At 44.9% G+C, this 26,092-nt stretch overlaps 1 protein-coding gene across 4 annotated transcripts in view; it reads right to left on the bottom strand.

Moving 5' to 3' along the window:
• UNC5B (unc-5 netrin receptor B) overlaps nucleotides 1–26,092 on the bottom strand; it is a 239,099-nt gene that overhangs the window by 31,234 nt on the left and 181,773 nt on the right. For all 4 annotated transcript variants that reach the window (XM_053311249.1, XM_053311248.1, XM_053311250.1 and 1 more), the window contains 6 exons: nucleotides 24,157–24,300; nucleotides 20,011–20,114; nucleotides 13,921–14,101; nucleotides 11,827–11,994; nucleotides 7,427–7,591; nucleotides 1,753–1,785 (listed from right to left, as the gene is read on the bottom strand). In XM_053311249.1, coding sequence (XP_053167224.1) covers nucleotides 1,753–1,785; nucleotides 7,427–7,591; nucleotides 11,827–11,994; nucleotides 13,921–14,101; nucleotides 20,011–20,114; nucleotides 24,157–24,300 — 795 coding nt within the window. The remainder of the gene's footprint in view (nucleotides 1–1,752; nucleotides 1,786–7,426; nucleotides 7,592–11,826; nucleotides 11,995–13,920; nucleotides 14,102–20,010; nucleotides 20,115–24,156; nucleotides 24,301–26,092) is intronic.

Here is a 26,092-nt window from a genome sequence, read left to right on the forward strand (position 1 = left end):
ATATACTTGGCACTAAGTTAAAAAACAAAAATGGGGGGGGGGCAGGGGAAGGAAAAAAAGGGTTTTGCCCCAAGCAGATTCCAGTCTAAAGCTTTGGGGTGGACAGAAACAAAGGGAAGGGAGAGGCAAGGGCAAGAAGGGATTAGATTTGCCCAGAGGATGAAGACTATGGGGTAAAGCCAAAGGCTTCACAGGAAGAAGCTATTATGAAGTGGAATTTGATGGAGAGTTAGGAAGTTCTGTCCAAGACAACCACAGGGCTCTGTGGTCGCCAGGAGTTGACACTGACTCAATGGCACACTTCACTTTTAGGAACCACCATGAGATGTTCTGGGAGGAAGTTCCTGGCATAAGGGACGGTAAGGAAGAATGGGCAGAACACTAGAATTTGGGGGTGGGGGCTGAGGGCAGCAGAGCAGGAAGAGTGAAGATTACTCTCCCATCTTTATTATTCCTTTATGTGATTTTCAACGGTATTCCAGAAAACGTTAAAGACAGCACTATTTTAAAATATTGTGCATCTGATACTTTTTATTCAGAACCAACTTTGCCTGTTACTCTTCATGTTTCTAGAGAGCACATGCCATCACATTTTATGGCCATCCTGAACAACCATTTTGGCACATTGTCACAAGACAGCGGGGTGACAGGAACACACACTGCTCTGGCGGACTAGTCAAAAGTTACTGTTACAGATATATTCTAGGTCAGGGAATTACAAATTGTCAACATTACTATGGGGTGGGTGGAATAAAAAGAAAATGGAGATGGGGGAGATTAACTATTCTGAGGAAAAACAAAAACCTCTCTCTCTCTCTCTCTCTCTCTCTCTCACACACACACACACACACACACATACACACACACACACACGAATGGACAAACTCTAGTTTAGTTCCCATTGGAATAACCTTGAATTCAGTTATGTGAAGAGTGACAGATGTGGATGGAATATAATTTTGTGGAGGTACCAAACTGATTCCCCCCAATATTCTTTATTCCCACATAAATGTTGCAGTTGTTTGTGGTACCCTAAATTATACAAGAAGAACCATGAAAAACCAAAACAAAATAGTAAAATATACATGCTCCAGTAATAAACATTAATAAAATATAAAAGAAACAGGTTCCAAATGTTTGTCAGGTATCCCAGGTCTTTGCACTCATTGGCCAAAGCAATGGAAGGCTGGAGTAGCTTTACCCTTTACTAAGCAATTGGACAGAACACTTGTGCTAGATTTTCCTTAAGAACTCTGTAAACAGACTTCTTAAAATGGAAGCTGGCATTCAGGGAAGGAGCATGGGATATCAGTGAGAGGGAACAGGCTCCTGCACCCCTCATCCTTGCGGTGGCTACACTACTTTATTATCTGAACCAGAATGCTAGTCTAGCTACCATTGAAGCAGAGTAGTCCAGCTATATCTTACGTTTAGAATTGGACCCTTGCTGAAATCAAAGAGTTTTAATTCCATTTTAAAAAGAAAGATCCAGTTTGCTTTGCCAGCTCTATTGGGCCTGGCAGTGTATGGAACGCTTTTATCATGGACTAAATCTCTATAGCTTGTTTCAGCGGCAGTCACCTCTGCTGAGGCTTCCAGAGCTGCGTAGATATGCCCCTAGAGGCAACAGTACCCCAGCAGTTCTCTTAACACCAAGGAGGGATAACTTATCATAGGTCAAGCCAAAACATAACACAACCCAACTTCTAAAGTTTCATAACAAAAGAAAATGGCCATGAAATTGAGACTTACGGTGACTTTTGGGCTCGCTTACAAATCTTTTATCTGTTAGGGAAAACAAAGTTGAAAAACAAAGATTGAAAAATGAGGAGGAGGATGATAATAAAAGAAAACAGATTAGCAGTCCTTGCAAACCAAGGGAAAGGGGTGTGGTGAAAATGTAAGCATGATGGGAAAATTTGTACAAAAGCCACATGCAGGATGAAACCAAGTTAAATTGTACTTATAGGGAAGGAGGCTCACAGTCACTTTATGATATACAACTCTTAAGCATCCACACTGATGTCTCTGCCCACAATATCAGCTCAGAGACCATGCAATGCCAGACCAACATCATGCCTTGGGATACAGTGATAATGTACATAAGCACAGCAATGGCGGATCAGACCCAATGATCCATCTAGTCCAGCACTCTAGATTCCACCTTGGCCACCCTGATGTCTCTGGGAAGACCATAAGCAGGACAACCCTACACTGCTGTTACCCCCCAGCAACAGTATTCAGTGACTTCAGAAGGTGGAGATTCCACTTAGTACTATACCAACTACTGCTATTCACTTATCTGAAGCCTGCACAACTTGTGATCCAACAAGCCATCAGTGGCTCAAGAAACATCTTTTTTTGCTGCCTGCCTCAAACTGCAAATACAGGGGCTGTTGGGATACATTCAGCTTAGCGGACAAATTAAAAATCTAAGAGTGCATCCAGACAAGTTTTTCCATGTTGCTTGCTAATAAATGTGTAGAAAGGTAGTATCTACATTACGTTCTGTGATCTGTCATAATACCTGTTTACTGCTCTACCAAGGGTTCCTCTTACCCCCATAAAAAGCTTTTGTCATTAATGAGACACACAATTTCCTGCAACTCATTGGACAGAACTGTTGAGCTTCCCCATTTCTCGGTTGTCCTGCCCACATTCATTATCAGAGCCTCTCTCTCTCTCTCTCTCTCTCTCTCTCTCTCTCTCTCTCTCTCTCTCTGTGTGTGTGTCTGTTGAAAACGTACACATTCACACACCCATTTTACCTGTGCCTCCATTAATCATAGTCATCTGGACTGTTTATTTTGCAAAATTATTTTTGCAAAAGCTAAACTGAGCTACTTCAGGATCCTATTTCAAGGTCCCCTTCTTTTAATGACACATTACATTATGGTACATTATGGTACTGCTTAGATGCAATTGTGCACATTCAGCATTATCTTGGGAAAGCACAATACAAAATCCAAACCTGTAGTTATGGGAAGAGGCAGCATGTCTGAATGAGACACATTTGAATGAAAAACATGTGAAAGTTAAAAGCAGGACAGCAAAGGATTAAACTGAATTAAAATGTGACACAAGTGCTGGTCTGGACACAAAGCATCAGACTGATAGCCTAACACACACACCCCCGCCCCGTCTATTTCCTTCCCTTCTTTTCTCAATATGGAGGGAAATGTTTTAATGTTCTTTGATGTTTCAACCTGATTTTTAATGGCAGCCTTTAAAGTCCTGGTTTTATTCTCCACCCTCACAAAACACTGAGGGGTGTGTCTCTGACAGTACGTTTTGAGGGCTTCTAACAACCACAATAGTGTACAGTGCTTTTGAGTGTTCAAAGAGCTTCACATGAGTTGCCTTGCTGTAATTTTTACAACAATGCTGTAAGATGAGCAATTATCCCCATACTGCAACTGGGAAAATTGTGGCTTGGCTAGGCCCCCTAGAAAGTTCATGGCAGTGGTGAGATTCAAATCGGAGAAGTCCTTTTTTGTAGGTCCTTCTCTTAGCCACTACGCTACTCTAGCTCTCCAAAAGGTCCAATTTGGCAGCTTATTGCCTGAGCCAAAATATAAAGGATGTCTCCTAGGACAGTCTGCACGGTGGTTATCCAAGGAAAAATAGAAGAGATGACAGCTACTTTCAAGGCATTTTCTTGGACCTTCTTACAACTTCCTCTCCCCTCCCTTGTTTTGGCTCCATCCTACATCTCCGAGCCCATCCTGAGGCTTGAAATCAGTGACCCCATGAATGTTCTCACAGAAGTAAGCCCCACTGAGTTGAAAAGAGTCATACTCCCACACAAGTATGCACAGGATAGTAGAGCTAGGAGGGAGGGGGAATGTTTGGAGTTAAATAATGTTGCATTCAGTTGGATGCAACCTTTACCTAGCAGATTCCAAGCCTATCTATGCCTCCCACCCTGCCTTTTCAACTCCATCCTGGATTGATGGCTCAAAACACCCTATGGAGAAAGAGGCACAAGCACTGGGGCACTATACAGGTGACCAGTTGGCATGTAGCAATTAACCATCTCCCTCCAAAGAGAGCAACGAAGGCATTTAATACAGAGTGCTGGGAGAACAAATGACATTAATCCTAACTCACATGCTTTCTAGTTCACATTAAGATTTTTCAAACCCGCTTTGCATCAATGACCCCCACGTAAGGGCTCTCAAAGTCTCCTAGAGAAGAGATGGACTGAGCCCTGGGGTCATTGCCTCTCACTGTGCCGATGCCTGATTTTCTTCTCAGCACCTTTTGCCAGCTAAGTGTTAACAGCCAGCAGCAGGCTGGCACGGACCACAGCTTGATTCTGCCTGCAAACTACTTCCGACCTTGGCTGTCACGATGCCTTAATTTTCCCCAGCAATGAACTTCTTCAGGGCCAGCAGCTATTTACGGGCAAGATGCTTTTTTTTTTTTTTTTTTGAAATCACGTCTCCTCCCTCCTCTGCTGTATGAATGTCAACATGGATCAACCCAATGAAGATGACACAGAAGCCATTGTACAGCGGGGGCATGAGGAAGGATTACAACATGTTGCGGAAGGGGGTGCACTGGGAATCAGGCGGGGGTGGGGTGGGGTGGGGTGGAATCAAGCTTGCAAGGTGCCACAATGAAAATCAACATGAAAGCAGCAGGTGGCAGCACTGACACAATATAGCAAACTAGGATAGGAGGCTGGCACATTCCCGCATAAACAGGCATGTTCTTGTAGCAAAGTTTGTTTTACTGCTTATTTGGGGCATTTTTGGAACCTCCTCTAGAAGGGAATAATAAATACACAAATTCTACTGCCTTCCCCAGCTTTGCCTAAACCCTAGTGAACGGTAGGACAACACTAAAGGTAAAAGTTGATCTCTCGAGTCAGTGTCGACTCCTAGCGACCGCAGAGCCCTGTGGTTGTCTTTGGTAGAATACAGGAGGGGGTTTGCCATTGCCATCTCCTGCACAGTATGAGATGATGCCTTTCAGCATCTTCCTGTATCGCTGCTGCCCGATATAGGTGTCTGGGAAACATACCAGCGGGGATTCAAATCAACAACCTTTTGCTCCCTAGGCAAGTTACTTCCCCACTGCACCATTAGGTGGCTCACTAACCATTAGTTTAAAAGGCTAAACACTGATGGTCTCCAGTTTGCTGTCTCTCTGCAAGTCTGCCCCAGCACTTGTCCAGCCAAAGGGTGAGCTACTGTGTGTGATGTCACAGAACGTTCACAAACATACAAAGGGATTCACCTTCGTTTGAAGGTGTCAGCAACAGAATACGGACCATCAACTTATTTATCTGAGCAAAATCAACAAGTCAGTTTAAAGGGAGGAAGACTTAGTGGGAACTAAACTGTGTTGCTGTATGGTGTTGGCAGGAGGAGATGCACAAGAGACCTCTGTAGGTTTTAGGAGTGAGGACTAGGGAGCAGTGAGGCCCAAGAAAGAGTGTGTGTTGCTGGGAGAGGACAATGTCGGATATCGATTCAAACTAACCAGACAAGGCCTGGGCTGCAGGTGTCTAGTGGCTGATTCTTGATCGTTGACCTGGGTCCTGAGGCACAGGCAACCCAATATATTAATGAAATATTTAAATAATCACAAATGCTATGGGCCATCCATCAGCAGCACTTAGATCTAGCTGCCCACCAAATCATGCAAGGCTCATCGGCCCACATCAAGTGGAAAGCAGCAGACCCTCAGAACTCAGCAGGATCAGGACTATGAGGAATGCTGGGGTTGGAAGCAGACAGGCAAGCTCAAGCTGGCATTGGCAGGAAGTGGTGCACACTGGATACGAAACTTTTGCAACTGCAAAAATGGACTGGTCCCTTGGACTGTGGTTCTAAACTAAGATTTCTTCCTGCAGGAAAGCCGCGTTGCAGATTTAACCCCTTTCAATCCTTTGTGAGGGCACTGCAGGCATTCCTAAGGAAGCCCTGTGCCTTAAAAGGCTTCTGGGACATAATCATTTCTCAATTCAGAAGTGAGGAACAGAAGCTTGCCTGAAATACAATCTCTGGTTTGCAAATCCTCCTTCCCCATCTCAAATGTATCTTGGGAGGCTGGCCATTGTCATGTGGAGCAGAGCCAAATGCACTCTGCACATGCTTAAGAATGTTTGCTTCTTTATTATTGTGGCATAGGTTTTAGGCATAGGGTCAGACTAAGTCAGGACTTCATGCAAAGCAAATATCCCACTGAAACCCCACCAACCCTGGCCATATCTGCAGGAGTTTATCTACTTCATCAGTATTCATGGGACCCCTCCAGTCCCACCCAATACACATAATTCATGGTTTTTGAAGGAACAATGGATTTTATAAACATAGGTTGGCTATGCACAGTATGTCCACAAGTGGACGGCAGGGGTGGGGCCAGTGTGTGTGATGGATGGGAAATAATATGCTCTTACCCTCTCCATATGATGGGCTGAATCAGAGATGGAGAGGACAGAACGTATTGTTTGAACCAGCCCACATTGTGAACCCGCTCAGGAGTAGTTCCAGCACTTGATTTTATTTATTTTTAGAAAAGGCACATCAAGATTAGGAACCAAGCCTCAGCAAGGAAATGGGGGTATTTCATCCCCTATCACTTTGCTGTAGACTTCCAAAATGGTCCTCTTGACTCCTCCTTTTCTGATGTCAAAAAGAGGACATGGACTTAGTGGCTCATGAAGAGCACCCTCTAAACGAGATATTCTAGCCTGGTGAACAATGACTTATCCTCTGAATCTCTGAGTTGTACAGTCTTCCACATCTTGTCATCAGTAGTCTTATTTGATAGGTAGCAATAGAGCTAGAACCCGTTCAGACTGGCTGAAACACCCATAGCCTGTTCCTCAGCATGCTCAATCAGAAGCAACTCCCACTGAGTTCAATGGGATTTACTCCCAAGGACTTGCACAGAGGATTCCAACCCCAGCCTGCAACCAACATCCACCTACCCAACTTGAAAAGCCTTCGCCTAGAAGTCACACACACTGGGCTGCTTTATACACTGCATGTTATCAAATCCAGGTTTGCCACTCTGTGCCTGTTGCAGCTCCCTGACAAGTGTACCTCCATGCTACATACAGCATTTGTCACATCCAGATATAGAAACAACGTGGAGCATTTTAAAAAAACAACGTTGAGTTAAAGTAGCCAAGTAACTTCTCAGGACTAATATCTGATTTGGGTTAGGGTTAGGGAACTGAAAGACTGTAGTTGGAGTTTGCTCTATACTACAGGTTAGCCATCTGAAGGATCTCACCCAGGATCTCACTTTTCACCTGGCTTCCTATGTCCGCCTGAAGATAATGCCTCTTACGGTACAATATCTCATAGATGAAAACAGGAAAACTGCATAATACTAGTTTCCCTGGTTAGGTGTTGGTTTGAGACACCCCTTCCCTCCCCTCCCTATTAACCACAGCAAGTTGACTCACTTTGCATACAGAGTCCATCGGTGCAGTTTTTGGAATCAAGCAGCACTCCACTACAGTCTCTGCCTCCGTTTTGGGGGGATGGGGCTGTGCACTCCCGGCTCCTCCAGTGCGTGCACTCCGTGCTACAGGCTGACCACTTGCTCCATTCAGTCCAAGCTCCATCTACTACATTCCAGAAAAAGACAAAGAGAAGCAGTCAATCAGACACTCAAGAGCAGAAGGAAGGATGGATGGATACATGCATACATACAAAAAAGGCACTTGGTTACAGGACTAACTTATTAGCTGGTAAAAGATGCAGATTTGGATTACCTTTGCTAAAAATCCTGTTGGCATCTATGACCAGGGGTGTAACTATAATAGGGCAAGGGAGACAGTTGTCTGGGGGCCCACTGCCTTGCCCCCCCCCAGGCAAGTCACATGACTGACTCCCCCAGCCACGCACCCACCCGGGCTTCCTTCAGTTGTATTCATTCTCGGAAATTGATGTGAGTGTTAAGACCTGGAGCTACCAGAACAGCATGTCTTTCTCTAGTACCATTAAATGACTTGCATCATCCACAATTTACAAAACCTTTTAAAAAATAATTTAGGATGATGTTCTATTGTGGCACATAGATGGAGATGGAGATATTCTACTATGTTTTTTGTTACCACTATTTAGCCTCATTTAAGATTTCTTTACTTCATGAGCTGAACTTCAGTGAGGGGGGGCATTTTAAAATCCTGTCTCTGGGCCCACTCCAACCTTGCTACACCCCTGTCTATGACCCTAACAAACTAATAATGGACATAGCGGTAAGCCATGCTTCCCTGCTATGAGAACAAGACTCTGAGCCACAGTCTTGTGCACTCCCTGCTCTTCTGTTGCATGCAAGAGGAGGGGAAGAAAAGCTCCCATTTTCAGTATAAGCTAAATCACAGTTCTACATTATGTATAAACTCAGTTTGTACTGTGGTTTAGCTCAAACCACAGTTAGGGAACAAACCGGGACCTGAAATCATGATCTGAACATGGTTTGTTTTCCAGAACTATGGTAGGGAAATTGTGGACTAAACTACAGTTCCCTGAGGTCCTATGTAATGCAGAACTGTGGTTTAGTTCAAATTGCAAGTAAAAGCTTTTTCTCTCCACCTTTCATGTATAAGAGAGGAGAAGGGAGGGGAACACTTAACCCTTGTAGAGTTTCACTCTCATGGCAGGAAACCTGCTTTCCTGTTATATCTGAATAGGGCCGCTGTCTGGCAGAGAGGATCCAAACTCTTAACAGTTATTTTAAATATCACAAAATTCCAAAACAGAGAGAACTTCCACATAGAAATAATATAATCAAATGACTATTAACCCGCATCTGGATTTTGGGATAAAGTTCCACTCCCAGCTGTGTAAATGTGCATAAACAAGCAAACCACTGCACTCCCAGCTATGCTGTTGTCAAACAGTTACCTGCATTCTGGTACATGAAATATCCACACGTATCACCCCCCACCAGTTATGAGATTTATGCCATTAATAAAAGTATGACACAGGGTAGAAAACCACCCCAAAATGAACGGATTCCCTATGGTGGGGTGGTTATGATCCCATCCCCATGTTCAGTCAATTGGGAGAAAAACCACCCCAGAAATGGCTGAGAGAAAAACCACCCCAGAATCCATTTCCATGCTGGGTTGGTTTCTATCCTATTTCCACATTAAGCCATTTGGGATAGGAAGGAACTCCCTGAAGGTATTCTAACAATCACTGAAAACCCGGTTTTCGGTGATCGTCGGAACCACTGGGCTCACAGGTGAGTCCGGTAGTTCCACGGCGGCTCGCCCACCTGACAACCCTTCCTCTTAAACGAGGTTAATGGAGCAAGCGCTCTGTTAACCTTGTTTTTCTGCTGCCACGGCTGGCACACTCAGGGTGGGGTGGGGGGTAGAGGGAAGGGGGGACCCCAGGAAGCCACCGCACCACTCACATGATGGAGCCAGTAATCGTGTGGGCGGCCAATCCGGCCACCCAGGGAAGGCTTGACGCTCATGTGCAGGGAGAACGGGCTTGACCTGCTCTCCCCACCAAACCCCATCCGGCTCTCCACACTACTCATGTGGAGAGCCTCAATGTGTCATGTAACAGGTAGGAATGGCAGAAGACGGTCAAAATTTAACACCATAACCAATCCATCATGGCCCAATGCAGACATCATATGTAGGGGCGGTGTGTGAAACAATCAGAGACACCATCAGTCCCTCACACTTCTCCATGCTTCTAAAATCACTTTGGAAGGAGGAAGCAACATTGGGAGACATCAGAGTGGTGTGGGGTCCTGACATGCCACTCGGGCCCAATATGGAGCAAGGCACGGCCTGGACAGAGTGAGTGGTGCTGGCCAAGCTGAGGGAGGGAGGTGGTTAATGGGGGATAGCATTGGCTGTTCAAGTATGGATCCTCGTTAATATGGGGTTTGAAATGTTCATTAAATGTTCATTTTTCTTTGCTAACAACTCACATTCTCAGTGAGTTGTGCAGTCACACAGGATGCCATGCCTGGGATCTGGGGGTCACTGCTGCACTCCCCTGAAGAGAAAATGTTGAATTTTTGTGGGTTCTGTGGCCTGGAAAAGGTGGGCAGCAGTTCGGGGGGGGGGCATCCAATGTAACCAATGGGACTACTTGGGAGTGGGAACTCCTATTTGTGTGTAAAAAATTCATGACTCCAGAGGAGGGTTAAGTGCATTTCGAAACCTGGTTTTTCCCCATCCAGTTCCCCATCATTAAGCAATTGTTCTGCAAAGTCTAAGAAGAGCAACTGGACACTAAATTTTACTGAAGCTCCACAAAACAATCAGCTGCTTCTTTACTGTGTGATTTATCCTCTTTTGCACTCTCCAGGCTACACATGTTAGAGGATTGTTCTTTTCCCCAATATTTTGCAATAACACATCTTGCTGCTAGCAGATGCTGTGATCTTAGCAGTTCTTTCTCTAAATTATGGATCTCTCTTGGATTGTGACTTAACAGAAATGTCTTCATAATATAAGGCTGGCTAAATTTTGTGTAAACTGGAATACGGCACACTTTCTTCCAAATGTCTGATATTTTAAGGCAGTCCTAACTAAATCATGAGATGTTTTGAATCAATGATGTTTGGAAATTGGTAGCTTGTTTTCTAAAGTAGGGGTTCCCAAATGCATTGCCTCTTAATGTTTCAGATATTCTGATAGTCCATGTAAGTAAAGGATCCAATTCAACTGGTGAAGGTAAGGTTTAAAACTATCTTCTGTGCAACACAGATAATTTTAGATAATGTCTCTTGGCTAATTTACTTTTTTCTGCTAGCTTCAGACAACCATTTGGGAGATAAAACAGAATTAAGATGTGTCTGCTACCCAGAACAGCCTATGGGAACTGGCTGATCTGCTTCAGGTATTTATTTATTTAATAAGTAAATAAATATATTTAATATTTGAATAGCACAGCAATAACTCTTCCAGAGGAGGGCATCTTCGTGTCAAGGGAAAGAAAGAAAACAAACGAGCCTCCTCATGTGTAACAGCAACCGCAGCTGGCAATAGCAGTAAATCTCAGCAGGCCCCTCTAGCCATGGGCCTGAGAGAGATAATTTAAAAAAAGAGTAGAGTAGCCATGTCAGCTGAGCCTGTGGCATCCTTCGTTCTCTAAAGCTCGTACTCTATCTACGGAAGGAATCTCTTCATAAAAACAGACTAATCAATAGGAAGGGGCACACCCCCAATTTGTCATGGGGGGCTAGAAGAGGGAGATTAAAAACAATACCAACCCTTGTGCTTCATCTAGGAAACACCTCTCTCTCTCTCTCTGAATATGTACCTTCTATTCGGAGACTCTAAAATGAATGGAATCTCTTGATGGCAAACCCAATCCCTGCACAGCCCAAGGCATGGAAACAGAAGCCTCATTCAGACATTACACTCTACATGCACTCATGTGTCTGTATACATGCACATGTGTCTGTGTGAATGACTGTACACGCACTTATTGTAAAAGTAAACTTGGGCACAGATACTCTTAAATGCAGGATATAGATGGTAAGTGCACTGAAGTCGATGTATAATTAACTGTAAAGGCATACAGTTGTGCATACACAAATTGTGAGTGTACTGAACATCATGTGTGAGTAGGGCTACAATGCTTCTTCTTGCTGATGCTCACAGTTTACATTCCAAATTCATATCAGGGTGATTCTTCATTGGGTGGAAGAAGGTTTTTCTAGGAAAGCACATCTATCACCTTTCAGCATCCTTGCTCAAAATTCGGGGCTAAGTGCTTGGTCAGCAGGTCTGCTGGGGACAACTAAACACACTGTGTGAGAGAAGCGAGTGCAGCATTCATGAAAGTGATCTGAGAAGGGAACGGCTCTCTGAGGCGCACTTACCTGGGCACATAGTGGTACAGGCAAGCTTCTGGAAGGACTGCCCGTCACAAACAGAGCCACCATTGAGAGGCGCTGGGTTGGTGCAAGTCCGGGTGCGCTTCTGCCACCCTCGGCCACAGCGGTTGCTGCACGGGGACCATTCTGACCAGGTAGACCAGCCACCATTCACTGGGGGAAGGGAAGGGAAAAACCTTTTGGTTTAAAGGGATTTTAAGAGCTAAGGAGAGGTAGATACACAATGTAAGTACCCCAATATCAACCTATTCATTTTGGCAAGCTTCATTTTTGACAAGCTTCTCCATTGGTAAGTCACCATAGCCCAATTCTTATGCTCTAGCTGCCCATGTTCCATGTTATGCCCTGGTGGCGCAGTGGTAAAACTGCCGCCCTGTAACCAGAAAGTTACAAGTTCGATCCTGACCAGGGGCTCAAGGTTGACTCAGCCTTCCATCCTTCCGAGGTCGGTAAAATGAGTACCCAGAATGTTGGGGGCAATATGCTAAATCATTGTAAACCGCTTAGAGAGCTCTGGCTATAGAGAGGTATATAAATGTAAGTGCTATTGCTATTGCTATTATGGTGACCATCAAGTAGCAGCCGTAATATGCATGAATGGCTTCCTATATGAATTGCCCCAATCATGCCAGTGCTGTGTATTATATTGGCACTGGCGATTCTCTACATGATCTGGACAGTCCACCTGGTGAGCAGCAGTTGATGTACAGGAAAATATTTCTATGAGCTCCCCTGAGGCATATGTAATACAAGAACTAGCCCTCAATCAAAGAAGCACAGGAACACAGGACTCTGCCATCTATTGAGTCAGACCATTGGGCCCCTCTAGCTCAGTAGCGTCTTCTATGACTGGCAGTGGCTCTCCAGGGCTTCAGGCAGGAATTTTTCTCAACATCACCTTAGTTTCATAGATCTGATGGTACATGGTCAAGGTATACAAGGCAAGAACATGTATTTGCTAGAGAAGCTGATTCTGTGGTCAGGGAGTAGATAAAGCCAGGGAATGAGATCATATCCAGGAGAACTGGAGATGAAAACGCAATTGGCAGGTCACTGGAAACTAAGGAACAGCTAATGAGGACATATTTTTCTCACTGAGGCCGCATTCATACATAACGCAGAACTGCGGGTCCAATGGACCCACGGTTCCGCTCCCCCTCCCCTGGCTGAGTTTGGACATCACAAAGAGCTCCCTCCCTGCAGTTGTGCTGACTGCTAGGGTTTCCTTCTTGACTGAAGGACAGTTCTGGTAGCCAATAGCAGCCGGAGCGAGGGAGGAGATTCCTCCCCCAACTCTGGTTGCCGGAGAATAACACTGTGGTGCTGTGTTAAGATGTAACACTGGCACCACAAAACTGGAGGTCCAGGAGGTGAACCTCACTATAAAGCGAAGGTACAAATCGGAGTCGGGGGGCAGGGGAGAACTGCATGTCCATTTTTTGTCTGAACTGTAGTTGCCCACATTCAGACAAACAAAAACTGAAACCAGAGGCCCCTTCACCTTCAGTTTGTTGGGAATGTGGCCTGACCCTGTAAAGCAGCCTCTGGTCTAGCCTTGGAGAAAAAGGCAGCATCAGGGCAGTCACTGGCCTACCTCAATTAGGAACCACATAGAGGGGTTGGTATGACACAATTTTGGATAAGATACTCCCAGAACTCCTGGAAGTATCTCAACAGGCAGTCCTTTCCTCCCCAGAAGGAGAAAGTGCTACATATTCATTTCCAGCAATCAAGGATATGCATGTTTCTCTGTAAGAATGCACCTATTTTGATGGGTGTGTGTGGAATGTGTAGCCACTGGCTTTATAAAACTTGAGAACTCCATTGGAAGGGACTCTTAAACTGCAGGCCTTTGAACACTTCATTGGGAGTAAATCCCTGTGAACTCAGCAGGATTTGTCTCAAAGTAAACATGCTTAGGGGATCAGGATGTCATTTGCATTTAAAATGGCTGTTTCCCGGGAATAGACAGCACCAATCAAATATTTGTACTGAAATGTGTGTATTGGGTCCATTGTTTTCTTATGTAAATGCCCCATATGGATAAGTCTTGAGTTCTCAATAATGAAAGGTCCATACCGTAGACAATGACTGTGGCTGTGGTGCTCCGCCGTTTGGCAACAATGTTCTTGGCCACACAGGTGTAGTTGGCAGTGTCTGAAAGCCTTGCCTGCTTGATGATGAGGTTATGGTCAATGGTGATCAGGAAGTTGGTGTCTTGGGAGGCGTCAATCACATCCTCGTTCCTCAGCCACTCCACCTACAGAGGGTTACGGAGAGAGAAAAATAGGGAAAGGGGGAGGGACGTCGTGGTAGATGTTTTGGGAAGGATAAAACACAAAGAAAGGAGGCAGGGTGGGGGAGACAAACAGTTGAATCATTAGAAATTCAAAAAAACAAATAGGTTTATTAGTAATTATAACAATAGCTCTCCATACACACAATTAAAAAGTTTTAACAGAGCTTTGCATACGTAACAAACATCATGTCAAAGGCAGGTCTACTATAACTAACTGCACGTCAATTAGATTCATTTTTTAAAAATCATGTTTCCCCCCAAGTAGCGTGGAACGGAGAATTCTGTAACACATCTGAAGAGCACACAGATATCTATTTTGTCCTATGTACCAATGGCAGAAAGCCCCTGCTGGTGTCTGTAGCACATACATTTGTGAAATAGGCACACGTACATTGCTCTCATGCAGGGACACACAGTTTCCTACAGGGAAACAGCACCTGCATACCTGTAGATATAAGCAGGCCTAATTTACAAAGTATCCTAAATGTTGAGACATTCAACACATTTTGTAATAAAAATGTCTGTCTGACTGCTACCCCAAGCTTGATGCACCTGGGCTTTGCTCATTGTTCAAGAAAGGACAGATTTTCTTACCCATAACCTTTCTATTTTTAATTTAGTTCCCATCTGCTGTACCAGCTGGAACTGGAGTGGCCCAGTTCAACTACCTCACTGCTTGTTAGCAAAATAAGGAGGTTAGGCACAAACAGTTTTATCTATTTGTTGCATTTATATCATGCACCATCTCCCTTCCAGGAGCTCAGAGACCACAGTTTTGACTGACAACAATCCTCTGAAGTAGGTTAAGCTGAGAAAAAGAAAGAAAGGAAGGAAGGAAGGAAGGAAGGAAGGAAGGAAGGAAGGAAGGAAGAAAGAAAGAAAGAAAGAAAGAAAGAAAGAAAGAAAGAAAGAAAGAAAGAAGGGCCAGCCTTAGGCAGATGCAGCAGGATGCATTCACTGTTCATTCTAAGGTGTGTGCATGTGCACATGCTCACACATTTTTTGATGCCCACTCAGTCAATTTTAAATCCCGCTCAGATGGAATCAGGACGGTCCCACTCTGAATATATGTGCACACACACTGCCTTGTTACTGCCACCCAGAACAAAACTCATTCCGCATACAGATGAAAAAAATTAGAGAGAACACTAGATACAATGTAAATGAGGAGGTAGAGTTCTCCGGTGGATGCAGCACTTTGGGTTGCAGGTGAGGAGGGTACCATTTCTGAATCTTTCTCCATTTAAAAGTCTCCCTCCAAGTATAAAGCTGGCACAGCATATAGTGGACTTAGCTAGTATCTTTTCGCCCGATCCATTCCTTGGCTTGCTTACCTTCCTTAGCTTGGAGATTGGTTTTTCCATCTCACACAGGAAAGCATTCAAAGAGAACACACACCCCACCATCACCTGCAGCCTGAACTGGTCAGATCCATTCGACCACCTCAGGATGCCGATGCCTCATTCTGCTGCAGATGTAGACTAGACCACTGCCTTATACCTCAGGGCCAGAATCCAGCTGCTCTGACTGGCAATCTGCATGCATTGACCTGCTCCTCTATTAGCACGGGGTAGTGGCAGTGAATACATGTGCACTGTGAACACACCCATGTGCATTGCCTGCATGTATCCCAGACTGGGCGGGTGGGGATCTTTACACCAGCACAGTAGTCAAGGGGCATCCAAAGTGTAGGCAAGTATTGTCATGCCAAAGGTGGCCATTCCTCTTGCTCTACTGCCACAAGCCACTAGAAGATTGCCTGTGGGAGCTATGCAAGCAGGAAATTGTGTCCAGGATTGTGCCAGATGCTCACACAACTACTCTAGGATACAGGAGTATTTGAAATCACCTGCACAGTGATTGCCCCACTCTGGGCAGCCATCCAGATTTGCCACCACTTTGGCGATGCTCCATATCTGTGGACTGAAGTAGCCGCCGCTGCCTCCTCCTGATGCATGGCAGGGCTGCCCTTGCTATTTAATAATGCGAATAATACTAATAATACTACTAATAAGCATTATTAATTCAATTTATATACAATTTGACTCCAAAGACTTTAGGTGGTTTAGAAGCAGCTACCCTGTAAGCAGGGGTTTGAAACAGAGCTGCCTGTCTCCAAGGCTAATGCGCCAGCGATTACGCCAAATTGATTGTCTACCCTTAATGGGTTCTGGTGTTAAAGAGGGGTGGGTGGGGAGGTGGTGGACTTCCTACAGAGCCCTGCCACCCTAGGAAAGGGCTAGTGCCTGAATGTTGGCATTTCCGCGCTCTAACTTCTCTTTTTTCCTCCCTAGCAAGCCATTCATTCTGTATTTCCTTTGCTAAATCCTGTCAGGGGTTAATGGCTGATCAGCCCATGTGGGAGGGAAGGAAGGCTGGGTTGAACAGGTGTTGAGGTTAAGTACGTTATTAGGTGTCAGAATAACAGATCCGCTGCCTAAAATAAACACTTCTGCTGAATAATGAAAGCAGACGGCCTTGGTGTGAGGCTATCCATCATGGCCCCAATCCATCTGTGAGAGGTGACTCATTTACCTCCTGTGCTCATTTTCTGGCAATAAACCGGCAAGCTGTGAAGGTGCCAGTGCTCGCAGCTGGAACTTTTACAGCAGTTGCTTGGAACAATGGGGCAGATGTGCGTGCATTTGAGAGGTGTATATAGTGGGGAGGAGGCAGCTGGGCAGATATTTTGGGATAAGAGGTAGCTCCCTGTGATTTATTAATGGACCACAACGGGAAAAACTGCATCCTTGCCTACAATTATTCACCTTCATGATGTGCCTTCAAGGAAGGCACAGATGCACCCAGCTGTGGAAGGAAAGCAGGAAGTTTCTGGTTACCAACTGCCAGCAAATTTGGGGGAAGCAAATATCTCAGCAACTAAAATCCAGAGAACAAATTTGCATAGCTGATAGCAAAAACAAAACCTTTTTTTTTTTTTAAGAGCAGGACATTTTTCAAACATTTATTCCTGGCAGCATCTGTTTCATGGAAGAGAAAAGCAAGACGTTTAAACAAGAGAGCAAACAGCTACTGGTAAAGGCAAAGTAGCAACCTCTGGGTTCACCTGTGATTCTCCAAGGATTCTGCCAGCACACACTCAGTGGAGTGTAGAACACTCTAAGGGAAGGTGCTGGGGAACTCCAGATGCAGGGAATCTCCAGCCTGGGTCACTAAAAGAGCTGGCCAAGAGCCCAAACTTCTTAGCCAACAAATGCTCCTCAGCTCAAGCAGCCTCAATAACTCCTTGCCTTTCTCCACCCACCTCCATTTGTGAGTGTTCATTGTCATTCTTGCCCCTTTACAATGTTATATTTCTCCTCCCGCTTTTGTGTCGGCCATCTTTGGATGGATATAGATGACTGTATACTATATAATCTTGCATGTAACCTCTTGGCATTCCAGTCACCATCTGTGTGCTCCTGCCAAGTTCATCACTCCCTTCATTCCCCAGGTAACTTGATCAGATGCAAAAATGTGGCAAAAAGGTCTACACACCACTTGGCAGGGTAGTACAGCCGAGGGACCCACCAAGGCAGCTGTGTGCACATCGCGCTGAGTTGCACTTGGGCAAATGGTCAGCTGTATTCACCCTCAGATATGAGCACCCACTGATGTGATTGCGCCTTCAGTGGTTCTCAAGTTGGTAAGAAAACATTCTAGTCAAGTCTTGTGCCCTCATGGCTGCTGCCACACAGGTGATGATGCCACACAGGTCCCTTGAGCAGAGACCGTGAGAAGTGCTCTTAGTGGCATATGAGATAGAACAGGGAGAGCAGCAGTCATGCTGGTTCCTATTGAAAGGGGATTTCAGTTTACATCCAGGCCGCACAGAGCACATCCTGGGTGTGCTGCTCTGGACTCTGCCTTGCACCACCAGCTCCTTCTTGCTTGCTTTCCTGCCTGACGCCTCTCCTCTGTTCACCCTTATCTCCTGTTTCCACCTGGAAGGACTACTCAGGCTTTGGCCCTTTTGCCCCTTTACTGGAATAGGCGTTTGCACCAAGAACCAGGTTGCAGGATGCTCTGGCCCAAAGCCCTGCACAGAGCCCCTCTGGCATGTCCCTCAAGCTCCCTGACAAGAGGCGGAGAGCAGGACTCCTCCTCCCCACTCTCCCAATAGAAGGGATGTGGTGGCAGCAGCAGCATCAGCAGCAACTCTTCCTCCTCCTTCTCCCCTCCCCCTCCCCCTCAGAGGGTAGGGGAAGGAAAAGCTGCTTCCCCATCCCTCTCCCTTCCCACTACATTAGATGAGGGGGAGATGCTGCCCCCAAGTCCCTCCTTCCCCTTCCCCCTGAATTAATGGGCTTTCCTCCCGGAGGCTCCTGCATCATTATACGGGGCACTGGGAGGAAGCCCGTTTGCCAAGGGGGAAGGGCCAGGAGGGCAGCGGCACTGCAAGTCTCCTGCGCCACGGCTTCCTTCTTTCACCCGCCTTCCCATGGACAAATTGGAAATGTCCTGGCTTCTGCAGGATGGGCCCATTTTTGAAAGGGGTGGCAGCCCTGCTTGTAGCACCACTGTCTCCTCCCAGTACTTTGAGTCCTGTGGCTTCAGGGATTGGCTGTGGGCCCTTGGCCAGTGACCAGCTTGGCCATCCCTGACTCTGCCTATGTGTTCGCACACTCCTGTGGCATGCACTTATCAGCACTGCTGTTGGGGCCCGCATGGTAATGGTGCCAGCCTGTATCACTTTGTGCAGGCGTCAGCCTGTATCGCAGCTTTGTGCAGTGCAGCTGCTCTCGGCTTACTGAACACTGTAACCCAACTGCACGTGTAGATGCAGGGTGCTGGTGGGGCGGAGGGCATCCTACTTTCTGGCAGGAGGGGGCTGGGAACGAGATGGACTCCTAATTCTGTGACTGAGCCTGAACGTTACTGCAAAACAAGAGAGGCCAAGAAGAGTTATCTATGGCTTTTCACATGGGCAGTCTTCTCCCAATGGATATATTAGGAGCAGCACACACTGCCCAGGAAGATGAACCAGTCTATGTATTTCTCAGCTGCTCTGGCTACATGCCCAGTCTGCGGCCAGCACTACCAGCTTTGAGGGGACGTGGCACCAGAGTGAAGTCACCTCTCCAGAAACAAGAGTCATCTGACTGCTCTGCGGGAATTCTCGCCAAAGAGCAGGGCTTGCTGTTATTGTGCCTCTCCTACTTGAGTGGAGAACAGCAGGAAAGAGAAACCCTGTTTTTCACAAAGAGGAGCAACGCTCCCACTGCCAGCTTCCTTCGCCATGGGAAGGAAGGGTGGTTCACGGAAGGCTGCCGATGGCTTGAAAACTGGGGGCAAAGCTGGAGACATTTACAGCTGCCTGGCCTTCATGCAGGATGTGAACACTGAAAGGACGGGGAGAAAGAAGCAGGGGCGATGGGGACACTGAAGACAGAGGGCATGAACAAATCTGAGCTGGGTGGCTGGAGTGTCCCTGCGGGGCAGGGTCCCGTTCCATAGCTAGAAAGACTGACTGGCTCATGGAGGGGGCTAGGAAAATAAGCTGGGCATATATAATCTACCGGGCAATTATCTGCACAATTATTAGGGAGTAAACATGCTGAGGACTGCACTGCTAGTTTGTTTTCCCACTAAGCAGGTACACAGAATGAGCTTAGCTGAAGGAGAAGAGTTCATAGGGATGAGCACAGAGAGGACTAAACCGAGGATAAGATGTTCTACCCCACAGAACCCTTGCGAGAATGAATGAGATAAGGACACTGTACCACACTGGGCACATGGGGAAATGCTGTAGTCATGCTTTAATAACCATCATCCGAATCATCATAAGATCGGTGTTGCCTTGTGGGAATGACTGTGATTTCAGTGACACTGGCACTTCCCAGCTGGCTGCCACTGGTGGCCTTGCTTACCTCGGCTGTTGGCACCCCCTCAGGAGGGCGGCACTGCAGAAGCACCTCATGATCCAGCAGCACCTCTTTCCCAAGAGGCTCCTGGTCAAAGTTCTTCCTCAGGTCTAAGAGAGATGGAAGGAGGGAGGAAACAAGCATTACCTGCGGAGTCACTTGCAATGACTTTATTTTTTTTTTTTTACACCATACCATACCGGTATGGTTTTAGCATACTAGCTGAGAAGTGGGGGGCATCTCAGGAGTTCACTGCAACATAACAAGCTGACCAACCAGTTGCAAATGTCTATTTCCCCCATAATCCATAGACAGACTTCCGTGAGTGAGATCCTCTTAGTACATGATCCTGTCTTAGACAAAACCTCAGTACTTGGTTCCTCAGTGGAAGCCAATTAAGGAATGATCTCATGTCACTTCCTCCCTACTTTTCATCCACATGTGTCTCTAGTATGATTATGCCTCTATTTAAATGAACACTCTCTACAGCCTAATCAGGAATGTGTAGCAGAAGAGTGCTCAGAATGTTGCCTTGGGTGCAGAATTCAGCTTCCTGAGAATGTCAAGGGTGTGTGTATGTGTGTGTGTGTGTTTTTTTTTAAAGATCAAGTTTATAGTCCTTATAATTGCAAATATATTATAAGGACTAGAAACATTCAAATGGTGCAAGCAGTGTCCCTATTAACTCAATTTCTCAATAAAAAAAACTCCATTTCATCCTTTCAGAATCTTATACCAGGATTAAAGAAGGCATCCTTTCACTTATGACCACATGAGGCTTCATCCATAACCACACAAGCCTTAAATTTTATGTTTAGTGATACTTCAACACTGCACCAACATGAGAAAAAAGTTGTGCACTTACAAAATGGTCACAAATTCCTGTATTAGCCAGTAGGTGGCACTATAATCCACCTAATTGGTCCATAGCCATTTCAACAGTTCAAATGACAAAAAATGTTGTCCAAAGTAATTATTTTGAGGATGGTGACAACAATGACAGTAGGTAGTATTCAGACTAGTTGACTAAGCACCTTTGAAATCATTGAGACAATTTAGTAATGGCTACCTTAAGTCCCATTAATTTCAATGGGACTTAGTAATAACTAACTTGGTCTGGATGCAGCCCAATGATGATAATTTGCTATCTCTTGTTATAGGAGATGGGATCCACAATAATCAAGTCCATCTGTTGCAGCATTTATCTGTTAAAGCTCAGAGGGTTTACTAGTCAACATCCTTCAAACAACCACACCTTCTAACATTGCTCATTGCAATTTAAAATGCATACATGCACTGGGCCTGTTTAAATACACAGTTGCCTTTCTTCTCCCTGAGAGCATACTGATTATATTTTGGTGCCAGGGGAGGGCTGTCATGCAGAAAGAAATCTTTTCCTTAAGTATTTAGCAGTTCCAGGAGCAAAGCTGGTGCATCCACAAAAGTGCTGGAGTACGGAAACATTGGTTCACATCCAGACCAAGCTGCTCAATAGTACTTCTTGGGAGTTACTCTAAAAGACCACTAAATTTTAGTAGGACATCCACTGAGTAATTCAGTCATGATGTGTCAGTTACTGTCTGCACTAACTCTTCTTGGAGCTCTGTGATCAACATACCAAAATGGCAATTGATCATCTGCTATTTCATTTGAGGATAAAAGTGAAGTGTCACTGCAATCTGCTTAATTAACAGAAAATTAATCAGCCTGTGAAAATCTGAATGCACGTTAAGAGCAGTATACTACATAACTGAGAGGTAGATCTTGAGGTGCTCAAGAATATTAAATGAGTCCCCACAACTTGGCAATCAAAAGTGCAGGCACCAGAAGTTGAAAATATATATCAGTATTCCAGGTTTCTCCTCCAAAGAGAAACCTTAGTTCATCTGATGAATTACTATAGTTATAGTAAAGGATGCTGGGGCTCTTTCAGACCTGTTGGATTCAGATGAGCTATAAATGTCTCAGGTCAAATTTGCCAAGTAGTCAGAGTAGCGGGGAGGAGGGAAGTTCCCTTTCAGATGCCCTTAAGCAAAGAGGCCAGATCTGAACTTTCCTCTATCATTCCAGCCCTCTAAATTTTGGCACTTGAGATTGAACCAGCTTTCAGTTCTTGTCTTCATTTCTTGAAAATGTACCTAATTACTTCCTCTGTCATCCCCATCCAGCCTGATGTCACCTGATCATCTTCCAGCTGCATCATGGGACAAAGAACCTACACACCTCCCAGTCATTTGCATAGAGGGTCTCTGATAACATTTACCAGAATTCTCCCTGAAATTCAGCAACATGTTGCCACCATCCTCTGTCTTTTACTATTAAGTACACAATAAGCTTTAAGACTTGTCAAGAACCTGCACTCGGGTTAGTTCTTGAGAGAACCTGCACTCAGAGATTCTCCATTTTCACCACAAGAATGAGATAGCAGTAAGGGCAGCCCTTTCATGAGGCAAGGTGAGAGAGGTGCCTCAAGTGGCAGTTTACTGGAGTGCCAGCAGGAAGGGAAGATGCTCCCTGCTGCTGCCACTGGAGCAACAAGTGTGCAAGAATTTTGTGCCAGAAGCGTGAAGAGAGAACCTTCTAGCAACCTCCCTTCTTCCCTATCCCCTTGTACCACTTTCAACATTTTCAAGGAAACGTTTCAAAAAGGCACTGGCCACCAGCAAGGCAGCATTCGACACCTCACCTCAGGTGCTACAATAGCTTAGGCTGCCACAGGCAATAGTATGGTGGTTCTGTGTGTGAGGAACACTCGTTAAATCCTTAATATAATAAATCTGCTCAGATTAACTGGCTGACATTCCACACAAGGAATTCGCCCAATAATGTTGTGTGCCAGTTGCACAAATTGCTTTACACATATATAAGCCCAATGAAAACAGTGGGATTACCGTTGTGTAAAGCCATTGGTGCAATGTGCATGCATGCAACATTACTGGGTAGATATACCCTTTACTGTATGTCAGCCATCATCTTTCTCATTTTCAATAAACTCGCCAAGAAACAAGTTGTTCTAGTAAGAACTAGTCAGCCTACTTTCCTTTCACTGTCTTTACATCTGGACTAAATTTGGTGCAAATTGAGGCCCACAAGTTAGATCTCTTGCACCTCAAATGTTCATGTGTCCGCCATCTTGGATCAGGGTGGATGTCGTCATTACAAACTTCACCACTGAGGTGTCCATGTGTGTCATTCACTAAAGCTGTTCCAAATTTGATTCAAATTGGTTAGACAGCCCTCAAGTTAGTGCATTTGTGCCTCAAATGTTTATGCATCCACCATCTTGGATTGGAGTGGGTGACATCATCACAAACTACATCATCGGGGCATCACTATGTGTCCATTCAGCTGTAGCAAATTTGATTCAAATTGGTTAGACTGTCTACAAGTAAGCCCACTTGCACCTCAAATGTTTGTGTCCACCGTCTTGAATTGGCGTGGATGACATCATCACAAGCTATGCCATTGAGGTGTCCCTATGTGTCACTCACTGCAACTGTACTTAATATGGTTTAAATTGGTTAGATAGTCCACAAATTAGCCCGCTTGCACCTCAGATGTTCACACAGTCGCCATCTTGGAGTGGATGAAATCATCACACAGCACACCCTTTGGGCAACCCTATGTGTTCCTACATCTGTAGCAAATTTGGTTCAAATTGGTTAAGCAGTTCACAAGTTAGCCCACTTGTGCCTCAAAAGGTTATGCCTCCACCATCTTAGATTGAGGTGGATGACATCACAAACTGCCATTGAGGTGTCCCTATGTGTCCCTACAACTGTACCCAATTGGTTCATATTGGTCCAGGCGTTGCGATGTTGATAGTGGGACACACACACACACACACACACACACACACACTGCCGGGTGATCTCATAAGCCTACTGGAAAGTAGGCTAAAACATTACAAACCAGTCCTTCCTTCAAATAATGCAATTTCTCATACACACGGATGGGTCCTTAGCTTATATTAACAGTACAGACATTTGAGAATACATGAAGTGGTCCCACTGTGGGTATACTGGATATTCCTCTACCTCTGTACTATCTGCTATCCTCCAGCTGGATACTTATGAATGGCCAAGTAGTAGGGACAGATGTACAGTATAAGAAGGGCACACATGAAGGGTGGTAAATACTTTCAAGACCCACATGCTATCCGGACATAAGCCCTCCGGCTTTTGGTGGTTCCAGCAGAGCTCCAAGCCACGCACTGGCACCAGTAGTCTTCCAAGCCAAAGAGCTCCTCCACCTGCTGACGAGAGACTTCAATTTGGACTTCTCTGACAAGGAGCCCTGTAATCAGAGAAGAAAGGAAAGGTGATTGTGGGAACCAGGGGATGAGAAACAGGAAGGGTGCAGCTTAATATGAAATTAAGCCTACAGGGAAGTATAAAATGGACATGAATGGCATAAGGAAAGGTCAAAGGAAAAATGTGGCATGAACAAGTGTTCCACAATGGAAATTATTATTATTATTATTTCTTGTCAGACAGGTGTTATTGACTGGTTTGTTTTATCCAGACATCGAGTCCTTCCCAAGGACCTGGGTTGGCTGGATTTTATTATCAGTATCCTTGTTATTATTATAGATATTGTCACAGAATATAGGCTGTTCCCAGCCTATATTATTATTATTATTAATAATAATTCAATTTCTATACCACCCTTCAAAAAATGGCTCAGGGAGGTTTACACAGACAAATAATACATAAATAAGATGGATCCCTGTCCCCAAAGGGCTCACAATCTAAAAAGAAACACAAGACAGATACCAGCAACAGTCACTGGAGGTACTGTGCTGGGAGTGGATAGGGCCAGTTACTCTCCCCCTGCTAAATACAGAGAATCACCACATTAAAAGGTGCCTCTTTGCCAAGTTAGCAGGAGTAATGAGGAATAGTACTGTAAAACGTCCCTATACAGGTTCCATTGCTATCTACAGAAAGAGCCTCCAGCATTCGCTAGTCTCTGTTGACTGAACTTCATTTAATCAAAGACTGAGCTCAGCCAACTGAGTTCTATTTCCCAGGACACAGAGCTCTTGCTTGAAACCAAGGATCTTGTGATAACCACAGCAGGGGTCCAATGCTGAGCAGAAAAGCACTCTATAAATTGGAAGTACAAAGACTCTGACAGATCTACTCTTACAGTTGCTTTTGGAAGACCCAAAAACAGGGGAGTGGGGAAATGTGCACATCTTTCCAGAAGAAGTCACACAACTTTCAGAGTTCTTTCAGGAACACCTAAGTTACCCTTCCCATATTAGGTATGCACGCCTCTTTGATTAAAAAATAAATAAATCCCATGCCATCTCAATGTTATGTAGGAGAGAGCCATTAGCCTTCATCAGAGCCAGGTGGCAGTATTGATAGGATTGCTACTTTTTAAATCATCTTGGTTCCTGTGCCTTTAGATGTGTTTCAGCCTGAGAGACTTTCTTCAGGGGCATTACTAAAACAACATTTAAAAACGCAGTTAAACCACTGCATAAAAACACATTTCAAACAAGATAACAAAGAAACCTCCAGTAATCTATATCATGCTCATGGCTACATACATTTGTAGTATTTCAACAAGAACTTGAAGAAGTAGTCTTTTACCTTCATACAAGCTTACAACATTGTCAACTGGAGAAGCAAATTTATACTGTTGCCAATAGACTCGGCTGTAATTCATTAACTGTAAAAGCATCAGCTGAAAGGAATATCACACCCTTCATTTAAGAATGGCCAAGAAATCAAGTTTCTCATTTATCCTCTGTGGAGTCAAAGTGTTTAATTCCAAAATCCACCATGCTTCTCTCTTAAATAAAACTGTATCATTTCCATGTGTAATTTTTTCAGTTGCCCAAAACTGTATATCTCTAAAAGAATGTTTTTTCTCCAAAAAAAATATACTACCAAAGGGGCACCCATTTCCCCCCCACATTTCACAGTGCTCAGATGTTCACCCATTCATCTTTTCAATGGTCTAGCTGCTTTACCAACATACATTTTCTTACAAGGGCATTGGATGACATATATCATGCTAGATAGATGTATTGCACGTGGTAGAAGATTTCAGTGTGTAGCATTTATGGTTGGAA

The sequence above is a fragment of the Hemicordylus capensis genome, chromosome 3 (assembly GCF_027244095.1).
Source record: "Hemicordylus capensis ecotype Gifberg chromosome 3, rHemCap1.1.pri, whole genome shotgun sequence".
In the NCBI taxonomy this organism is placed as follows: Eukaryota; Metazoa; Chordata; class Lepidosauria; order Squamata; family Cordylidae; genus Hemicordylus; species Hemicordylus capensis.